The sequence below is a fragment of the Rhineura floridana genome, chromosome 7, assembly GCF_030035675.1.
Source record: "Rhineura floridana isolate rRhiFlo1 chromosome 7, rRhiFlo1.hap2, whole genome shotgun sequence".
NCBI lineage: Eukaryota > Metazoa > Chordata > Lepidosauria > Squamata > Rhineuridae > Rhineura > Rhineura floridana.
This window is the reverse complement of record NC_084486.1, coordinates 108726852-108742938: the sequence shown is the minus strand read 5'-3', so window position 1 is coordinate 108742938 and position 16087 is coordinate 108726852. Positions and strand designations below refer to the sequence as shown.

The window sequence follows — 16087 nt, the reverse complement described above, 5'->3', positions numbered from 1 at the left end:
TCAAGCATAGCAGGCTGAATACATGCATCTTGGGCAGGCCAAGTTTTTTTCCCCAACAGCTAGAGTCATTGCTTATGTAGTAACATATTGTAATCAGTCTGATTTTACATCAAACTGCAGTTTCAGATTCAACTGTTAATGCACCCAAAATAGAAATAGAGCATAACCTCCAGTATGAAACACAAAAGGCTATCTTCACCATCATATGACCTTGGCCAATAAAAAGGCTTTGAAATTAATAAAAATAAATTTGACACAGATTTCTAGAATGAATAATGAGAGAAATATAATTTTCTAGGTAGATTCTCTGTAGAAACAGTAGTAATACAGAAAAAAAGCAAAGTAAGAAGAACACCAACAAACATACAAAAATGTATGTTTTTGCGTGGATGGTCTTTGGAGATGGCAGGTGTTGCCACCACTCACCATATGCTCACATGTTACCAAATACTTCCAAGCTACACAGGAAGTGGATTGGACTGTGAAAGACCAACCCAAATTGTGTTTGCATTTTGACAGATTTGTAGGGCAGTACAGTATCTCAGAGAGGAGGTTAGGTCTCCTGCTCCCCTGATGCGTTCACTGTAGCTGCCCAATTTCCCTGCTTTTTCAAGTTTGATAGAAATATCTGTGGGCTATAGGTACGTTCTTAAATCATAAGGTTTTTTGCCTATTAGTGAATATCCCTTATACTTTTGTATGTAAAGTATTTTACAAAATAATCCTTTCCTTGTTTGTCTTCACAACAATGTTGTAAAGCAGGGCACTCTTACTGTCACTTTACAAATATTGAAGTGAGCCTGAAAAAGCATGTCTTGGTGCAAACCACTGAGAGGGTTTGTGTAGATGATTCATATTAATGGATTAGGATTTGATACAAATCTTTTTGTTCTAAATCAAACATGTTATCCACTAGATCCCGTGCTCTCTTCATATTATTGTGAATGTGATTTAATACTGTGAACCAATCTCAGAGCCAAAAGTGTAACATGTGGCTTTCAGTTATATCTGCCCCTCATTTTTTTTCTCTGCTTGTGTCCTGCTGATTTGTGATCTTGGGGAGTTATCACACCAGCCTTGAGCCTTTAGAATATGCTATGCTATGCATTTAAATACTATGCATTTAAATCACTAAAAAGCCAGTCAGGAAGACAGACACACACACACATATTTGTATGTGTGTGTGAAACAAGCGACCAATAAATATAATAAATAATAATAATCAACATTCGCCAGCGAAATGGGCACTTGAATTGATCTCAAGAAAGTGGTCTAAACAGTAGTGAATGGTGTGGTAGGGCAGAGCTGTCTAGCAGCCCTTCTGGCATTGGTGTCACTACAGCTTACCTAGACAGGGCTGGGGCAAGGCAGGGAGTGGCAAGGTCAGGGCTGCATAGATGCACCAGTGGAGGCAATCTAGGACTCCCACCAGTACATCTCTGTAGCCCTGACTTGTCACCCCAGCCCAGCCCCATGCAAGTGAACTGTAGTAATACCAGTTTTGGGACGGCTCTGCCCCGCTACACTGACTGTAACTGGATCTAAAATGATTAAATTCTAATCAGTACCTTTCAAGAGATCTAATCTATGTGATACAAACAAACTTTACCTTCAAAATGAACGTTTCCATTAACCTGATTGTATAAAAACATCTTTCTTTTTTTTCTCCCTCCACCCATATTTCTGTAAAATCATTTAAGATCCAGCGACACCTTCTGAAACAACACAGCAGTTTCATGCATCGGGTAAGAACCAAATTGTTTTATGCCTTCTATGATCACCAACTAAATGTGAATACATAAAGTGGTCCAAATCCTATTCATAGCCCTTCTAAAATTAGCTACCTAGAATCATAGAATAAGGCCATTGAGTCCAACCCCCTGCTCAGTGCAGGTCATATTACCTTAAGCCAGGTATTTACAAAAGTTGATAGCTGGAAGTTGGTTTGGAAGTTTCCCTCCATGTTGTGAAATACTAGATGAGAATAATACCTACCAACCATATATGAAAAAATGTTTGCAAGATTGTTTGTTTGTTTGTTTGTTCAATTTTTATCCTGCCCTTCCTCCCAGCAGGAGCCCAGGGCAGCAAACAAAGCACTAAAACACTCTAAAACATCATAAAAACAGGTCTTAAAATATATTAAAACAACACAGCATTAAAAACATTTTAAAAAACAACTTTAAAAAGGGTTAAAAACATTATTAAAAAAACATATTAAACAATTCTGACACAGATGCAGACTGTGATAGGTCTCAACTTAAAAGGCTTGTTGAAAGAGGAAGGTCTCCAAAAGGCGCTGAAAAGATAGCAGAGATGGCGCCTGCCTAATATTCAAAGGGAGGGAATTCAACAGGGCAGGTGCTGCCACACTAAAGGTCTGTTTCCTATATTGTGCAGAACGAACTTCCTGATAAGATGGTATCTGCAGAGCGCAGTGATCGACTGGGAATTTAAGGGGTAAGACAATCTTTCAGGTATCCTGGTCCCGAGCTGTATAGGGCTTTGTACACCAAAACTAGAACTTTGAACTTGGCCCGGTAGCAAATGGGCAGCCAGTGCAAATTCTTTCAGCAGTGGGGTGACATGTTGGTGATACCCTGCTCCAGTGAGCAGTCTCGCCGCTGCATTTTGCACCAGCTGCAGCTTCCAGACCAACCTCAAGGGCAGCCCCACATAGAGCGCATTACAGTAATCCAGCCTGGAGGTTACTAGTGCATGGACAACAGTGGTCAGGCTATACCAGTCCAGAAATGGCCAATGCTGGTAAAAGGCACTCCTAGCCACGGAGGTCATCTGGGCCTCTAGTGACAAAGATGGATCCAGGAGCAATCATGTCATGGATGAGAGTGGTTTTATTATGTACTGATCTGGCATTAAACAACAACACACACAGGCCAGTGTGCACAGCAGATGAGCAACGAGGAACCCATCCATGAGAGGAGTGGCAGCAAGGAACAAGGTGCAGATAGCCTTGCCTTCGCCCTCTCTGGTAATTCACCACCTCCCCATGGCTATATTTCCCTCTGCCAGTAATCACTGAAATTGGGGTGGCATCACCCATGTTCCTATGTGCTAAGACTCCTCCCAACTACCTAATATGGACCCAACACGAGCCCACCAACAAAGCCTGCCGGAGCTAATTATCCCAGTAGGCCTCTGCGAGGATTGGGAACAGTCACACACATTCAAACTTACTCACACAGGTCCAGCCTTGCCTGTTACAGACTCTCACTCTGAAGGCATCTGGCGACTTTCTCCTCTCATTCAGTTCACTGCACAGGCTCCCACCCTGTGCAGGAACTACACTTGCGCCACACACCCTCCCCACCACCAATCTCCTCTAGACTGGTTTAATAGAAAACAAATTTTAAAAAAAGAAAGAAAAAGTAATAGAAAGGGGGTAGCGCCCTTGCCCTTGGGACTCCCTAAGGGGCTCTCCAAGGGCAGCTGGGCTTTTATGCCTCTTGACCCAGCCAGCAGCTGTTGCAAGGGGCTGCGAGATTAACTGCAGCCTCTCTCTAGAGCAAGGGCCAGGCAGGGGGTCCCAGTCCTTGCAGCACTTACCAGGGACTTCAGCTGTCTGAACATACAACAGCCCAAAGGAGCTAGTTGCAAGAACCCAGATGCCAGATACTCACTCCCAGGGCAGGTCTTCCTCAGTCCCCTCGTGCTGCAGCTGTTCCCCTGTTAATATTGTATTGCCTTAAGAATCTTTTAAAAATAACTTTGGATAACATCCAGTTGTGCCATTCTCTATTGCAAAATGGACTTCTGTTTTGCACAAATGGGACTTCCTTCTCCTCCCCTCCTTCATGCAGGCCATTACATGCCCCCAAATCTGCTCTGGAGTCTATCCATTGGGCTTTTAGTGTGGTGGCACTTAGTCTTTGGAACTCTGCTCTGCTTCATAATAGACAAGTGCTGTCTCTATTGGTGCCTTCTCTATTGTCCTTTTGGCACCTGTTGAAGACTTCCCTCTTTCAACAAGCTTTTTAAGTGGAGATTTTTATCCATTTTGATATCTGTATTGGATTTTAAAGTGTGTGTGTGTGTGTGTGTGTGTGTGTATATATATGTGTATATATATATATATATACATCCAAAAGTTCTCCCTTTTGCTGGATCTGCTGGCATCTCTATCGCTGTAATGGAAAAGTCCAACAGGCTTTGACCCTCGATGTTAAAATGCTTTGCAACTGGTTGCTCCACTTTTTTTGTCAAAATTGCCGACTTGTGGTTCCTGAAGCGCGTGCGTAGGTCAGTTGTGGTCTTTCCTACTTATTGGATATGACATCCTGATATATGGTATTGTGCAATTGCTTCAAGATGCTCCATAGGAAGTGATTCATAAATAAAATAATAATAATATTGACAACCAAGCTGTCCTGACCTGAGCTTTCTTACTTAGCAGTAGCTTGGTTGTCTTTATCAACCTGCCAAGTGGTAAATCAAAATTTTCACTCATCAAGGACAGCTCTGTGATAGAGTGAGTATATCTAGCCTGATATAAATTCAAACTACTAGCTATATAACTCATGGAAATTGCAACAAGAGAAATGTTAATCCCTACTAGTTTTTAGTTAGTTTGAGAACAGTTCAATAAAAAGTTCTGTAAAAAATAAAAAAAATTTTTAAAAAACTTCAGTTAGCTGGATAATAACAATGTCAAATAACAGTACTTACCTCTTGCTACCATATCCATTTCTTGGACAAGCATTAATGAAGCAAGTTTTTAATGTACAGTGAGCCTCTTGCCTCTTTTCTTCAAGATATTCCGGAATATACTGTGACAAATGAGTTTTGCCGGAAGCATTTCTTAATTGGATTACTTCTGCGGGAGATTGGGTTTGCACTCCAGGAAGACCAGGATATTAGGCACATGGCCCTGGCAGTACTAAAAAATCTCATGGCAAAACATTCATTTGATGATCGATACACAGCCCTGGTAAGAGCTGGTACCTTTTTGCCTTACATATTTTGAAATCTACCATTCATGTTTCTGCAGTGAGCTTTCTCTTTGGATTTCTGTTTTTTTCAGGAGAAACAGGCAAAGATAGCAAACCTGTATATGCCTCTGTATGGCATGCTTTTGGATAACATGCCAAGGATCTATATGAAGGACATGTTTCTGTTCAACATAAATACATCCAATCAGGTAAATAATGTGGGCTTCCACGAATGCATGTTGAGTAGCAATTTATTTTTGTTAAGCTATGGTGCAAACCTTTCTGTTCTCAGGTCTGTCTTTACAGGATGAGTGATCAGATTAATTTGTTTGTTTGTTTGTTTGTTTGTTTGTTTGTTTATTTATTTATTTATTTATTATCTGATTTATATCCCACCCTTCCTCCCAGCAGGAGCCCATGGAGGCAAACAAAAGCGCTAAAAACACATCAAAGCATCTTAAAAACAGACCTTAAAATACATTAAAACAAAACAACGTTAAAAACGTTTTTTTAAAAAGCTTTAAAAAATCTTTTAAAAAGGGTTAAAAAACATATTTTTTAAAAAAAAGATATTAAAAGCAATTTGAACACAGACACAGACTGGGATAGGTCTCAGCTTAAAATGCTTGTTGAAAGAGGAAAGCCTTCAAAAGGCACCTAAAAGATAACAGAGATGGCGCCTGCCTAATATTTAAGGGGAGGGAATTCCACAGGGTAGGTGCTGCTATACTAAAGGTCCATTTCCTATGTTGTGCAGAATGGACCTCCTGATAAGATGGTATCTGCAGAAGGCCCTCACCTGCAGAGCGCAGTGATCGACTGGGTATATAAGGGATAAGACAGTCTTTCAGGTATCCTGGTCCCAAGCTGTATAGGGCTTTGTACACCAAAACTAGAACCTTGAACTTGGCCCGGTAGCAAATGGGCAGCCAGTGCAATTCTTTCAGCTGCAGGCTGATATGTTGGCGATACCCTGACCCAGTGAGCAGTCTCCCCGCCGTATTTTGCACCAGCTGCAGCTTCTGGACCAACCTCAAGGGCAGCCCCACGTAGAGTGCATTACAGTAATCCAGCCTGAGGTTACCAGTGCATGGACAACAGTGGTCAGGCTATACCAGTCCAGAAATGGCCAAAGCTGGTAAAAGGCACTCCTAGCCACAGAGGTCATCTGGGCCTCTAGTGACAAAGATGGATCCAGGAGCACCCCCAGACTATGGACCTGATCTTTCAGAGGGAGTACAACCCCATCCAAAGCAGGCCGCTGATCAATTATCCAAACTTGGGAACCATCAACTCACAGTGCCTCCATCTTGCTAGGATTCAGACTCAGTTTATTGGCCCTCATCCAGCCCACCACCGAGTCCAGGCAGCGATCAAGGGCTTGCACGGCCTCTCCCGATTCAGATGATACGGACAGATAGAGCTGGGTATCATCAGCATACTGCTGACACCTCACCCCAAAGCTCCTGATGACCACTCCCAAGGACATATAGATGTTAAACAGCATGGGGGACAAGGTGGTACCCTGTGGCACCCCACAGCACAACTGCCAGGGGGGCAAAAGACAGTTTATCCATAGTTAGAATGTGTTGATCCAAATTAACTAGACTGAAGTCACTTAAATGAGCTGCACTCTCAGATATCTACCTTGAGGATCTTTATGTGAGTCAACTAACGTGTGTTAGCTCTTTTGGATTAATGAACGATACATTAAATTTTATATAGATGCCTGTACATAGCACTGTCTAAAGAGGCTTCTCATCACAGTACCATCTGGATTATCAGGCTATAGTTCCAAAACCCTAGTGAGTGACTGTGGCAATTTTAAAAAATGGAATAATAATGGACAAGAGGGAGATTTACTATGACTCTAACTGAACTTTAACACAGCTAAGTACCAAACATTCATTCATGTGGTTAAGTTCACTCATATGACTGTACTATCTCTGAGCATTACTTTCTCAGTGGTGTCAGAGATTGCTTGTTTAGAAGAACCTCCATATCAAAGTCAAGCCCACGTGAAAAAGTGTGGCACTGTGTTGCTCCAGCTCTCCTTATCCTAGGGCAGTGACTCCCATCCTGAGCTAGCAACTTTAAAGGAAGAAACCACTGACTGAATCCATATTGGCTGGCTTGATGCTCAGACTTGGCATAGAAGTCAGTAGTCTTGGCTCAGAGATGAAGGCAGCAGTAGAACAGAAGAAGAAACTTGAGGCTGATCAGAGCCATGAGTCAAGAAGTCTGTTAGCTCAGCTGTAAGCTTATTAGGTAGCCTTAGACAAGCCACTATCAGCCTCATTCTCCCATTGAAAATAATGGGATAATTATACTAGTCTATCATACAGATTTGTCAGATTTCCCTAACCTCCAGATATTTTGGACTACAACTCCCAACCCATCCCAATCAGCATGGCCAATGGACAGGGAAGATGAGAGTTGCAATCTGATACATCCGGAGGTCACTAGGTTAGAGAACTCTATTGTAAGCTTTACTAGGATAAATTAAGATATTTTCATGTGTTATTTGTGTGTAAGGCAGAAGTGTGTAGAGTCGGGCCATTTCTTTAGCTCCACCTTCAATATCATACCTTCCTGCCCACTCCGTAACCGTGTTGCACATGTTGTGTGAATAGAAGCCCCAACACATGTCCCAGTCACACAGAGTCTCCCATTGTGAACAGGAGCTCATGCATTGAGGTTTCTGTACTCACATCCATGTTCAACATATAATTATTGCGGGAGGGATGAAGATACAGTTTGAGGGGTGGGGCTAAAATCATAGCCCCTCTCCTTGCTGTACATGCTTATGCCGCAAACACAAGTATCACATGAATAAAGCTTTATCTGAATTTGCATTGACCACATTGGAAAAGAAATATATAAAGAAATAGAAAAGATTACAGTGGTAATGATGATGAACCCTCCTTGGCATTAATCAGCAGATGCTGTCTTTTAAATTCTTAGCATCATGCCAGAAAACCAAGCCAGAAGCAATGTAATTATAAAACTAACAAACTAAGAGGCAGATTTTGAGAGGTGATGATATGAATAATTAAATTCCCTTTTTCTCCTTGAAATCCAGGGATCCAGGGATGATTTGAGCACTGCTGGTGGGTTTCAGAGCCAAGCAGCAATGAAGCATGCAAATTCTGTAGATACCTCTTTTTCCAAAGATGTTCTTAACTCTATAGCAGGTATGAAAGCACATGCATGGAGCTGTCTGTTTTGCTCTACTGTGAATGCTCTTACCGGTTTTGATATTTCCTTAATGTGAAAAGTAGGAAAACAAACTTTCATATTATATATTTTCATGATCCAGAGAATGCCTGGGTTAATTTTTCAGTTTGTACAGCTACAGCACTTTCCTACCAGCCTTTATCCTATTCCCTCTGTTGATAAAATACAGCATCATCCATCTCAGAGTGCCCTGTTTTGAGTCCCTATGCTGGTTCCTGTCATCAGGAAAACAACTAGTGCTTTCTAGTTCTGTAGCTGCAGCAGGAACATTTGCAATGGCAGAACACCCTGGCACACACTGCCAGCATCGCTCAGCAAACAGGCACACCCACTACATCATAACCCCCTCCAGGAGGAAGGATTAGAGGGTTAGGATTGTGGCCTAACTCTGCAATCATATACATGTCTACTTAGAAATAAGCCCTATAGCGTTCAATAGGACTTACTCCCAGATAAGTGAGTATAGGATTGCAGTGTTTTTGCCTGCCAGGTTTGTACATCACAATAGTTTAGTTTATATTCACTAATAGGCAAAAAAACCCCTTGCAGTTTAAGAATGTACTTATAGCCCAAAGATATTTCTATCAAACTTTTAAAAGCAGGGAAATTGGGCAGCTATAGTGAATGCACCAGGGGAGCATGAGACCTGACCCTCCTCCCTGAGACATTGTATAGCCTTACAAATTTGTCAAAATGCAAACACAATTTGGGTTGGTCTTTGACAGTCCAATCCACTTCCTGTGTAGCTTGGAAGACTTTGGTAACATTTTAAATTAATTTCAACAAATTATGGGACCACTGACAGTTGGTTTTTACCAAGTATGCTCGCGCTTATCACTCCAATGTTAAATTGGACTCCAGTGTTAAATTTCTTTCATTAATTAAAAATCAGACCGGAATTTATTTTAACTTTTATACTGCAGAGGATGAAGGTCAGAGTATGGGGCAAGGTCAATAATAGGATTACAGGTGCACTGAGAATATGGCTGATTTTTAATTAATTTCAACATATTATGAGACCACTGACAGAAAAAAGTCCAACAGAGGTCTGGAATTTTTTTTCTCTTGTTTTACACTTTGAACTCACAATTCTCTCTGTTTCGTGTGTTGCAATGAAAACTTAGAGGGTTGTTAAGCAAGCATTTCTGAGTTCAGGACTATATGTTTTGTAAAATTTTGTTTTGAAATAAGCTTATGGGAAGCATCAGAATGGCATGCGGGTATTTTCAATTTAACATGGCGGAATGTCAAAAATCCATGGTGGCTATAGTACACACTCTTGTGGCTGTAGAATCTAGCATCACACAAACGGACTTCTGGTTGTACAATAAAACTTTCTTTTCCTCTCTTTCATCTGTGCTTCCCGACTCTTCTCTAATGGGTCACCCACCCTCTGAAGCAGATTTGGAGGGAGCATGAGGAAAGGAAAGGAGGGGAAGTTCTATTACATGGACTGAATTCCATTCCACTTTTGCATGGACACCATTGGAGACAAGCCATTGTCCTGTTGTTAGCCACCTTAAACTTTCCAGTGAAATGCTTGATATAAATGTTTAAAATAAGTAATAAAAAATAAAATTAATTACTGACCCAGATGATATAATAGAAATACTGTTTAATGTATGTGCTTATCTTAGTATATAATACTAATTTCACATAATAACTTTCTTCACTTCAGTGATCTTTGATCCATTGTGTCTCAGAATGTATCTAAAATCATCAGTAACAACATCATTGTATATTTATCATTATATGTCAACAGTGTTTCATGTGCTCAGGCCCGTTGCCACCACTGTCTTCATTAATTGAGCTACATTGTGTTCTACAACAGTGCCAATCTTCCATCTTGCACTTTGAGTTTTCATTCTTCTGCCTAATTTTTGTGTCCATAAACATCATTTTAGCATGTTCGCTGTGGCTTTGTTTCCAGCCTTTTCATCAATAGCTATTTCTGCAGCAAACCATGCTGACTCCAGAGGCTCCTTAGCAAGTCTCGACTCTAACCCAAGCACCAATGAAAAGAACAGTGAGGCAACTGAAACTTGTGAAAAGGTACATATGTTTGTGAACGGTTGAAAATAGTTGTCAGAATCTAATTACTTCCAGTAACTGAAATTGTATTTCATCCTAACAGATTGTGAGGCCATTATCTCTTATTGGGTCAGCTCTTCGTTTTGACAAACTGGATCAGGCTGAAACAAGAAGTCTCCTTATGTGTTTCCTTCACATTATGAAAACAATTTCAGAAGGTAAGGGAGAAATAGAGTTGTATCCACTTGCATTTTCCTTGGATTCACAAAATATATTTCATGCTTCATTTCGGCAAATAGGTGGGGACATTATGAATGAGTATAAAATTTTGCATGATGTTGGGAAAGAGGGTGGAGATAAATTTTCCTCCCTCTATGTAATACTAGAGGCCCAAGACCTTCCAATGAATGTTGCAAGATTCAGGACAGAGAAAATAAAGTACTTCTTCACACAATGCGTAGTTAAACTATGCAGTTCATTCCCACATAATGTCACAGTGGCCACCATCTTGGATGGCTTTAAAGGGGAATTAGATAAATGTAAGGAGCATAAAGCTAACAGTGGCTATTAGCCATAATAACTGTGTACTACCTCCACTGTTGGAGCAGTATGCCTCTGAACACCAGTTGCTGGAAATCACAAGTGGGAAGAATGCTGTTGCACTCATGTTCTATGTGGACTTCCCATATGCATCTGTTTGGCCGTAATGAGAACAGGATGCTGGACTATATTGGCCGTTGGCCTGATCCAGCAAGGCTCTTCTTATATTCTTAATGCTTCTAGTTAGCTTTTTAATTATGGGTAAATAATAGATTTATATTTTTTGTGTCTCTCTCCAGATACATTGATCTCCTATTGGCAGAGAGCACCATTCACGGAGATAACAGACTTTTTCAGCATTTTAGAGTAAGCTCACTCTGAGGTTTGTCCTTCTAAGGCTGTCATTTGCAATAACTCAAATAGAAAGAAACAAATGCAGAGTGATAATTGTTGGGTTTTATTAAAATTTTATAAATTTTAATCCTCAAATTCACATTTGCATTTTGGAACTGTAAAAAACAAATTATTTTGAATCTTTCTCGGCCTTTCCAAAGATATTCTCACTTTCTGCCCACATACCCATATAATTGTGGTATGTTTTCTACGAAGTCTGTCCTGTAAATCATGGCAAGTTAATGGAGATTGCCATCTAGTTGCTAAGCTTTCCCATGTATAGAGGACAGAAAATGTTTTCATCAAACCATTCCTAAACCATCATAGGACGGATTCTTCCCTTTCTGTTATGAAGCAAATGAAAAGTGTTTTCTCCCTATGTCAAATCACATGCCATTATAGGGCTGATAATCTAATATATTTTATGTGACAATCCTATGCATGCATACCTAGACGTGAGTCTCATTTAACTAAGCAGACATGCATAGGGTTGTGCAGTTAGTTTCTCTTTGCCAGTCTGTACTATCCTCAACACTGCCTTTTTCATATCTACAGTTTGCCATACACAGAGCCAGCTACCTATATGTAAAAGATGTGGCTGTGCTCTCTGTCTTGTACAGGAATTCCCAGACCTGTGAAAAGAGATATAATAATTTAATATCTAGAGCAGGGGTGGGAAATTCTTGGTCTGGCAGATGTCATTGGACAAAAATGTCCATTGGCCCAGCCAGTTTGGCCCATGGTGAGGGATTATGGGAGTTGTAGCCCAATAATAACTGGAGGGCCACAGGTTCCCCATTCCTGCTCTAACATCAGATATTCTCTCTCCTACTCAGTTGGATGAGGAGGTGCAGGGAATGCTTATCAAATTTGCACGTGATACAAAATTGGGAGGGATAGCTAATATCCTGGAGGACAGACACAAAATTCAGAGCACTGGGCTGAAAGCAACAGATTGAAATTTAACAGGGATTAGTGCAAAGGTTTACACCTAGGGGGAAAAAACTAAATGCACAGTTATAAGGTGGAGACAGAGCTTGGAAGTTACTTTTTTTGAACTACAACTCCCATCAGCCCCAGCCAGCATGGCAACTGGATTGGGCTGATGGGAGTTGTAGTTCAAAATAACTTTTCCAAGCTCTGGGTGGAGGATACTTGGCTCAACAATGCTACATGCGGGAAGGATCTTGGAATTGTTGTTGATCACAAGCTGAATATGAACCAACAGCGTGATGTGGCTACAAAAAAGGCAAATGTTAATTAGGCTGCAATAAAAGAAGTATCATTTCCAAATCACTTGAAGTACTAGTTCCCATCTATTCAACACTGGTTAGGCCTCATTTTGAGCACTGCATTCAGTTCTGGACACCGTACTTTAAGAAGGATGCAGACAAACTGGAACAGGTTCAGAGGAGGGCAACAAGGTTAATTGGTGGACTGGAAACAGTGCTCTGTGAGGAGGGTCAGGATCTCTTCTCAATCTCCCCAGAGTACAGGACATGGATTTTAGCTGAACATCAGGGGAAATTTCCTAACTGTTAGAGCAGTACAACCAGTTCCCTGGCGGGGGTGGGCTCCAACACTGGAGGCATTCAAGAGGCAGCTGGACAGCCACCTTTGGGTAAGCTTTAAGTTGGATTCCTGCACTGTGCAGGATGTTGGACTCTATGGCCTTATTAGGCCCCTTCCAGTTCAGCTATTCTGTGATTCTGTGAGTTGGAGAAGGCCAGATGACCAAATCATTGACTTCCAATGCTTCCTTTTTATGTGGCCTATCTGTCTGCTTCCAAAAGCAATGGAAAACCTAGGGCTTGTATAAATGATAAAGCCATAAGGGTTATGCTAGGAGAGCTCATTAACAGCATAGGCACAATCCAGCTGGTGTCAATACATTTGCACAATCTTATCCAACACAACAGTCAGATTAGCAATGATAGTGCTACGTGGGAAGAGAATTATCTGCTCAGAAAAATGAGACAATTGGGTGCTCATCAAATGTAATTATCTAATAGGGGTGTGCTGTGCACCAGCCACAAGATTCAGTTAAGGTCCATTTAGAAAGCAGCCTTCTGTGGTCCAAAGTGTTTTGCTGGCTACCTAATTTAGCTCAGGGTTCAAATCAAAATTCACTTCAGATAAAACTAAGCTTTGCCCACCCCCTCACTATTATAGGAATCAAAAACAACTATATATCTTTTTCCATTTGACAAAATGAAACATGCAGGCATAACAGGCCCTCCAGAGTAGATAAAGCCTGGCAAATTACAGATGCAGGGTGGGTTGTTCTGGGCACTTGTAAAGTTTGATTTTTTTAAAAAGGGAAGTGTGTGTGTGTGTTTGTGTGTGTGTGTGTGTGTGAGAGAGAGAGAGAGAGAGAGAGAGAGAGATGGGGCAAAATAATTGGATGCAATTTGCAGGCATGTTTGCCTCTTTTCAGGAGGTGAATCCTGCCAAATTTCAGAAGGATGTCTGCAGAGGTTTTCCTGCAAGGACAGCCTTTACAGTTTTGGGGTGGATAAAAAAGGAATCACCTAGCCTCCCCTAGTGTCTTATGGGCAATTGGTCTGAAAATTGCAGGCATGAGAGAAATACCCCTAGGTAAGAAACCTTCCAAATTACAAGTGAATAGCTCCATGGAGGTTTGTGCTAGGCACCTTTGAAGTTGATTTGGGGCAGGGGACTAAATGGAATTTGTTTCCCAATCTGTGGTTTTATAGGTAATGATTTTATTATGTAAATAGTGTTCATTGTAGAGGTGCCCCTAGGAAAGTAACATGCAAAATTTCAGGAGGATGGGATAGGGAGATGGTGAATGAAAAAAACTGTTTCAGGCTCATTTGGTACCAAAGTCACAGAAACTTAGTCCAAAGCTGATTTGACAGGAGTGGATGTGTGGGCATGTGACAGAGAGGCAGAAGGACTTGAATGTTCAGTGTTTTAAACAAACACCACTTACAGAACTAGCCAAGAGAACAGAGCAGACAAGCACAGGGTGATATAGTATTTCAACATGCCTTTCCCCAAGCCCTGGTAAAATCCCTCTGATTAGAAGTTAGATCTGCTAATCACAAAAGAGCTCTCCCTCCTTGCATTCCCGATTTGGCATTTTCCTTATATGACAAGCTTGGGGGGAAATGTTTCAATTTTTGCAGATGCACTCTGCAGCATTTGTTCAATATACAAATCTGTGTTGTGTTCCAAAGTGCTTTGGAGGTCCCCACTTCAGTTCAAACAATCCCTATATCTGTCTGAAGTGGTTCTGCTTCAGGTTTGTTTGTTTAATCTTTTGCCCTACCTTAATATCCAAACAACAGTCCTGGGCAATGAAGTTGCAACAAATGAATACAAATTGTACTTCTATTGTAATTCAAATTATTATCTATAGAATAAAAGTGGCCATATGATGTTGGGCTGGTGACCAGTAGGCATTACTGTCTCTAGTAGTTTTCCATGAAGCCTGCAAGTGTGAAGACGTAACTGTGGTTAAGGGGGAGTTATGTCTATGTCCTGTCTGGGAACGGACGGCCAGCTGGGAAAGTTGTAACAGAGTCTATGTGTTTTTTTCTTCTAAATTATGCCTCTGAGCTGAGAGGCTGTGTTTTGTGTTTATCTATGGAGAGAGATGTACCAGAAGGGGGGTGACTGAAGAATCTCTACATGTATTTACTCTTAAGCCTCTGGCCTTAATGTCTTTCAATAAAGACTCTTAACATGCTCTGAAGAAGTTTCTTGCTCAACTTAACTCCAACGTAATGTATGCTGTTTCACACACTAACGCACACAAGCCAACATATGATTGTTTTTCTTGTCATATAGGAGGGAGCTAATAAGAAATGTGATGTGAATGAAATTTTCTTTCACATTTGAATTTGATTTGAAAAGTACTTTATAAGTCTTGTAAAATAATGAACAGATATTAATAATAAATATTTGTCAGATAGACGATCTTAGTCTTGCAGCCATGCCATACTTAATGGCAAGTTCAATGTACAATGTGTGTACATGTGTGTACAAACTTTAACTGTGAATGTTTTGCAAAAATAACAATGTTATAAGGTGTGTTCAGGTACCCACCTGAACATGTGAATGCTGAAAGTATAGATGGGGGCAAGGGTATGCACACCAGCCCCACTCCCGGTATCCTTACATAGTTGCATCCACCACCACACCAGTTCCTGATCTTCCCCGTATTTCATTGGGGGCAGAGTTTGTATGCATGCCCTGCCCCTATCCCCACTTTCAGCATACGCATGCTCAGGTCAGTTTGTAAACATCCCCATGCTATCAAACAAAATGATTTGACAGCCTTTCCTTTTTTTATCTTTCAGGGTTTGCCTTCAAAATTTTAGATATCTAGGAAAACGAAACATAGTGAGGTAATTATGCTTTAGTCACAAAACATACGGCAAGATGAAATTTGAAACATACTTTGAAGTTAGAATGTGAATGAATGCCACAAATGTCAGTATATACAAATTCAATCCAGATTAGCATTTTTCTCAGAAAGCTGAGTTCCAATACACTCAGGCTGGTAGGATTTCAAATAATATGGCCTTCTTTATTACTACTAAGAAGACAAATAATTAAGTACACGGAAAAAGCGTAAGTCAGGTTCAGTCTTGTGTACAAACCTACTAATTTGATGATATTAGCAGCTGCGTGCTTATATATGTTAGACTTTTACCAGTTGACTTTTCCTATGACAAAGAGCTGGTAGTATAAAGACATAAATAATATGTTTACAAACCAAGACCTTTTTGCCTCTCAGTATTCATTTTAGCATCTATCTCCAAAGTGTCAGAATAATTTTGCAGCTGCCAAGGTTCAGGTGCATACTTTTATTTGGCAATATTATGATGGTTTGTTTTTCATTTCCAGCAGTAACAATTAGCTTCTCTGTCTGCTACATTTCCAGCAGATATAAAGTGAAAACGAAC

At 40.7% G+C, this 16087-nt stretch overlaps 1 protein-coding gene across 12 annotated transcripts in view; it reads left to right on the top strand.

Moving 5' to 3' along the window:
- Window positions 1-16087, top strand: part of DOCK10 (dedicator of cytokinesis 10) — a 280049-nt gene that overhangs the window by 217840 nt on the left and 46122 nt on the right. For 10 of the 12 annotated variants that reach the window (XM_061636814.1, XM_061636810.1, XM_061636815.1 and 7 more), the window contains 8 exons: window positions 1701-1745; window positions 4773-4948; window positions 5042-5158; window positions 8032-8143; window positions 10117-10238; window positions 10321-10435; window positions 11057-11123; window positions 15479-15526. In XM_061636814.1, coding sequence (XP_061492798.1) covers window positions 1701-1745; window positions 4773-4948; window positions 5042-5158; window positions 8032-8143; window positions 10117-10238; window positions 10321-10435; window positions 11057-11123; window positions 15479-15526 — 802 coding nt within the window. The remainder of the gene's footprint in view (window positions 1-1700; window positions 1746-4772; window positions 4949-5041; window positions 5159-8031; window positions 8144-10116; window positions 10239-10320; window positions 10436-11056; window positions 11124-15478; window positions 15527-16087) is intronic. The other 2 variants (XM_061636809.1, XM_061636811.1) reach the window with 2 other exon arrangements.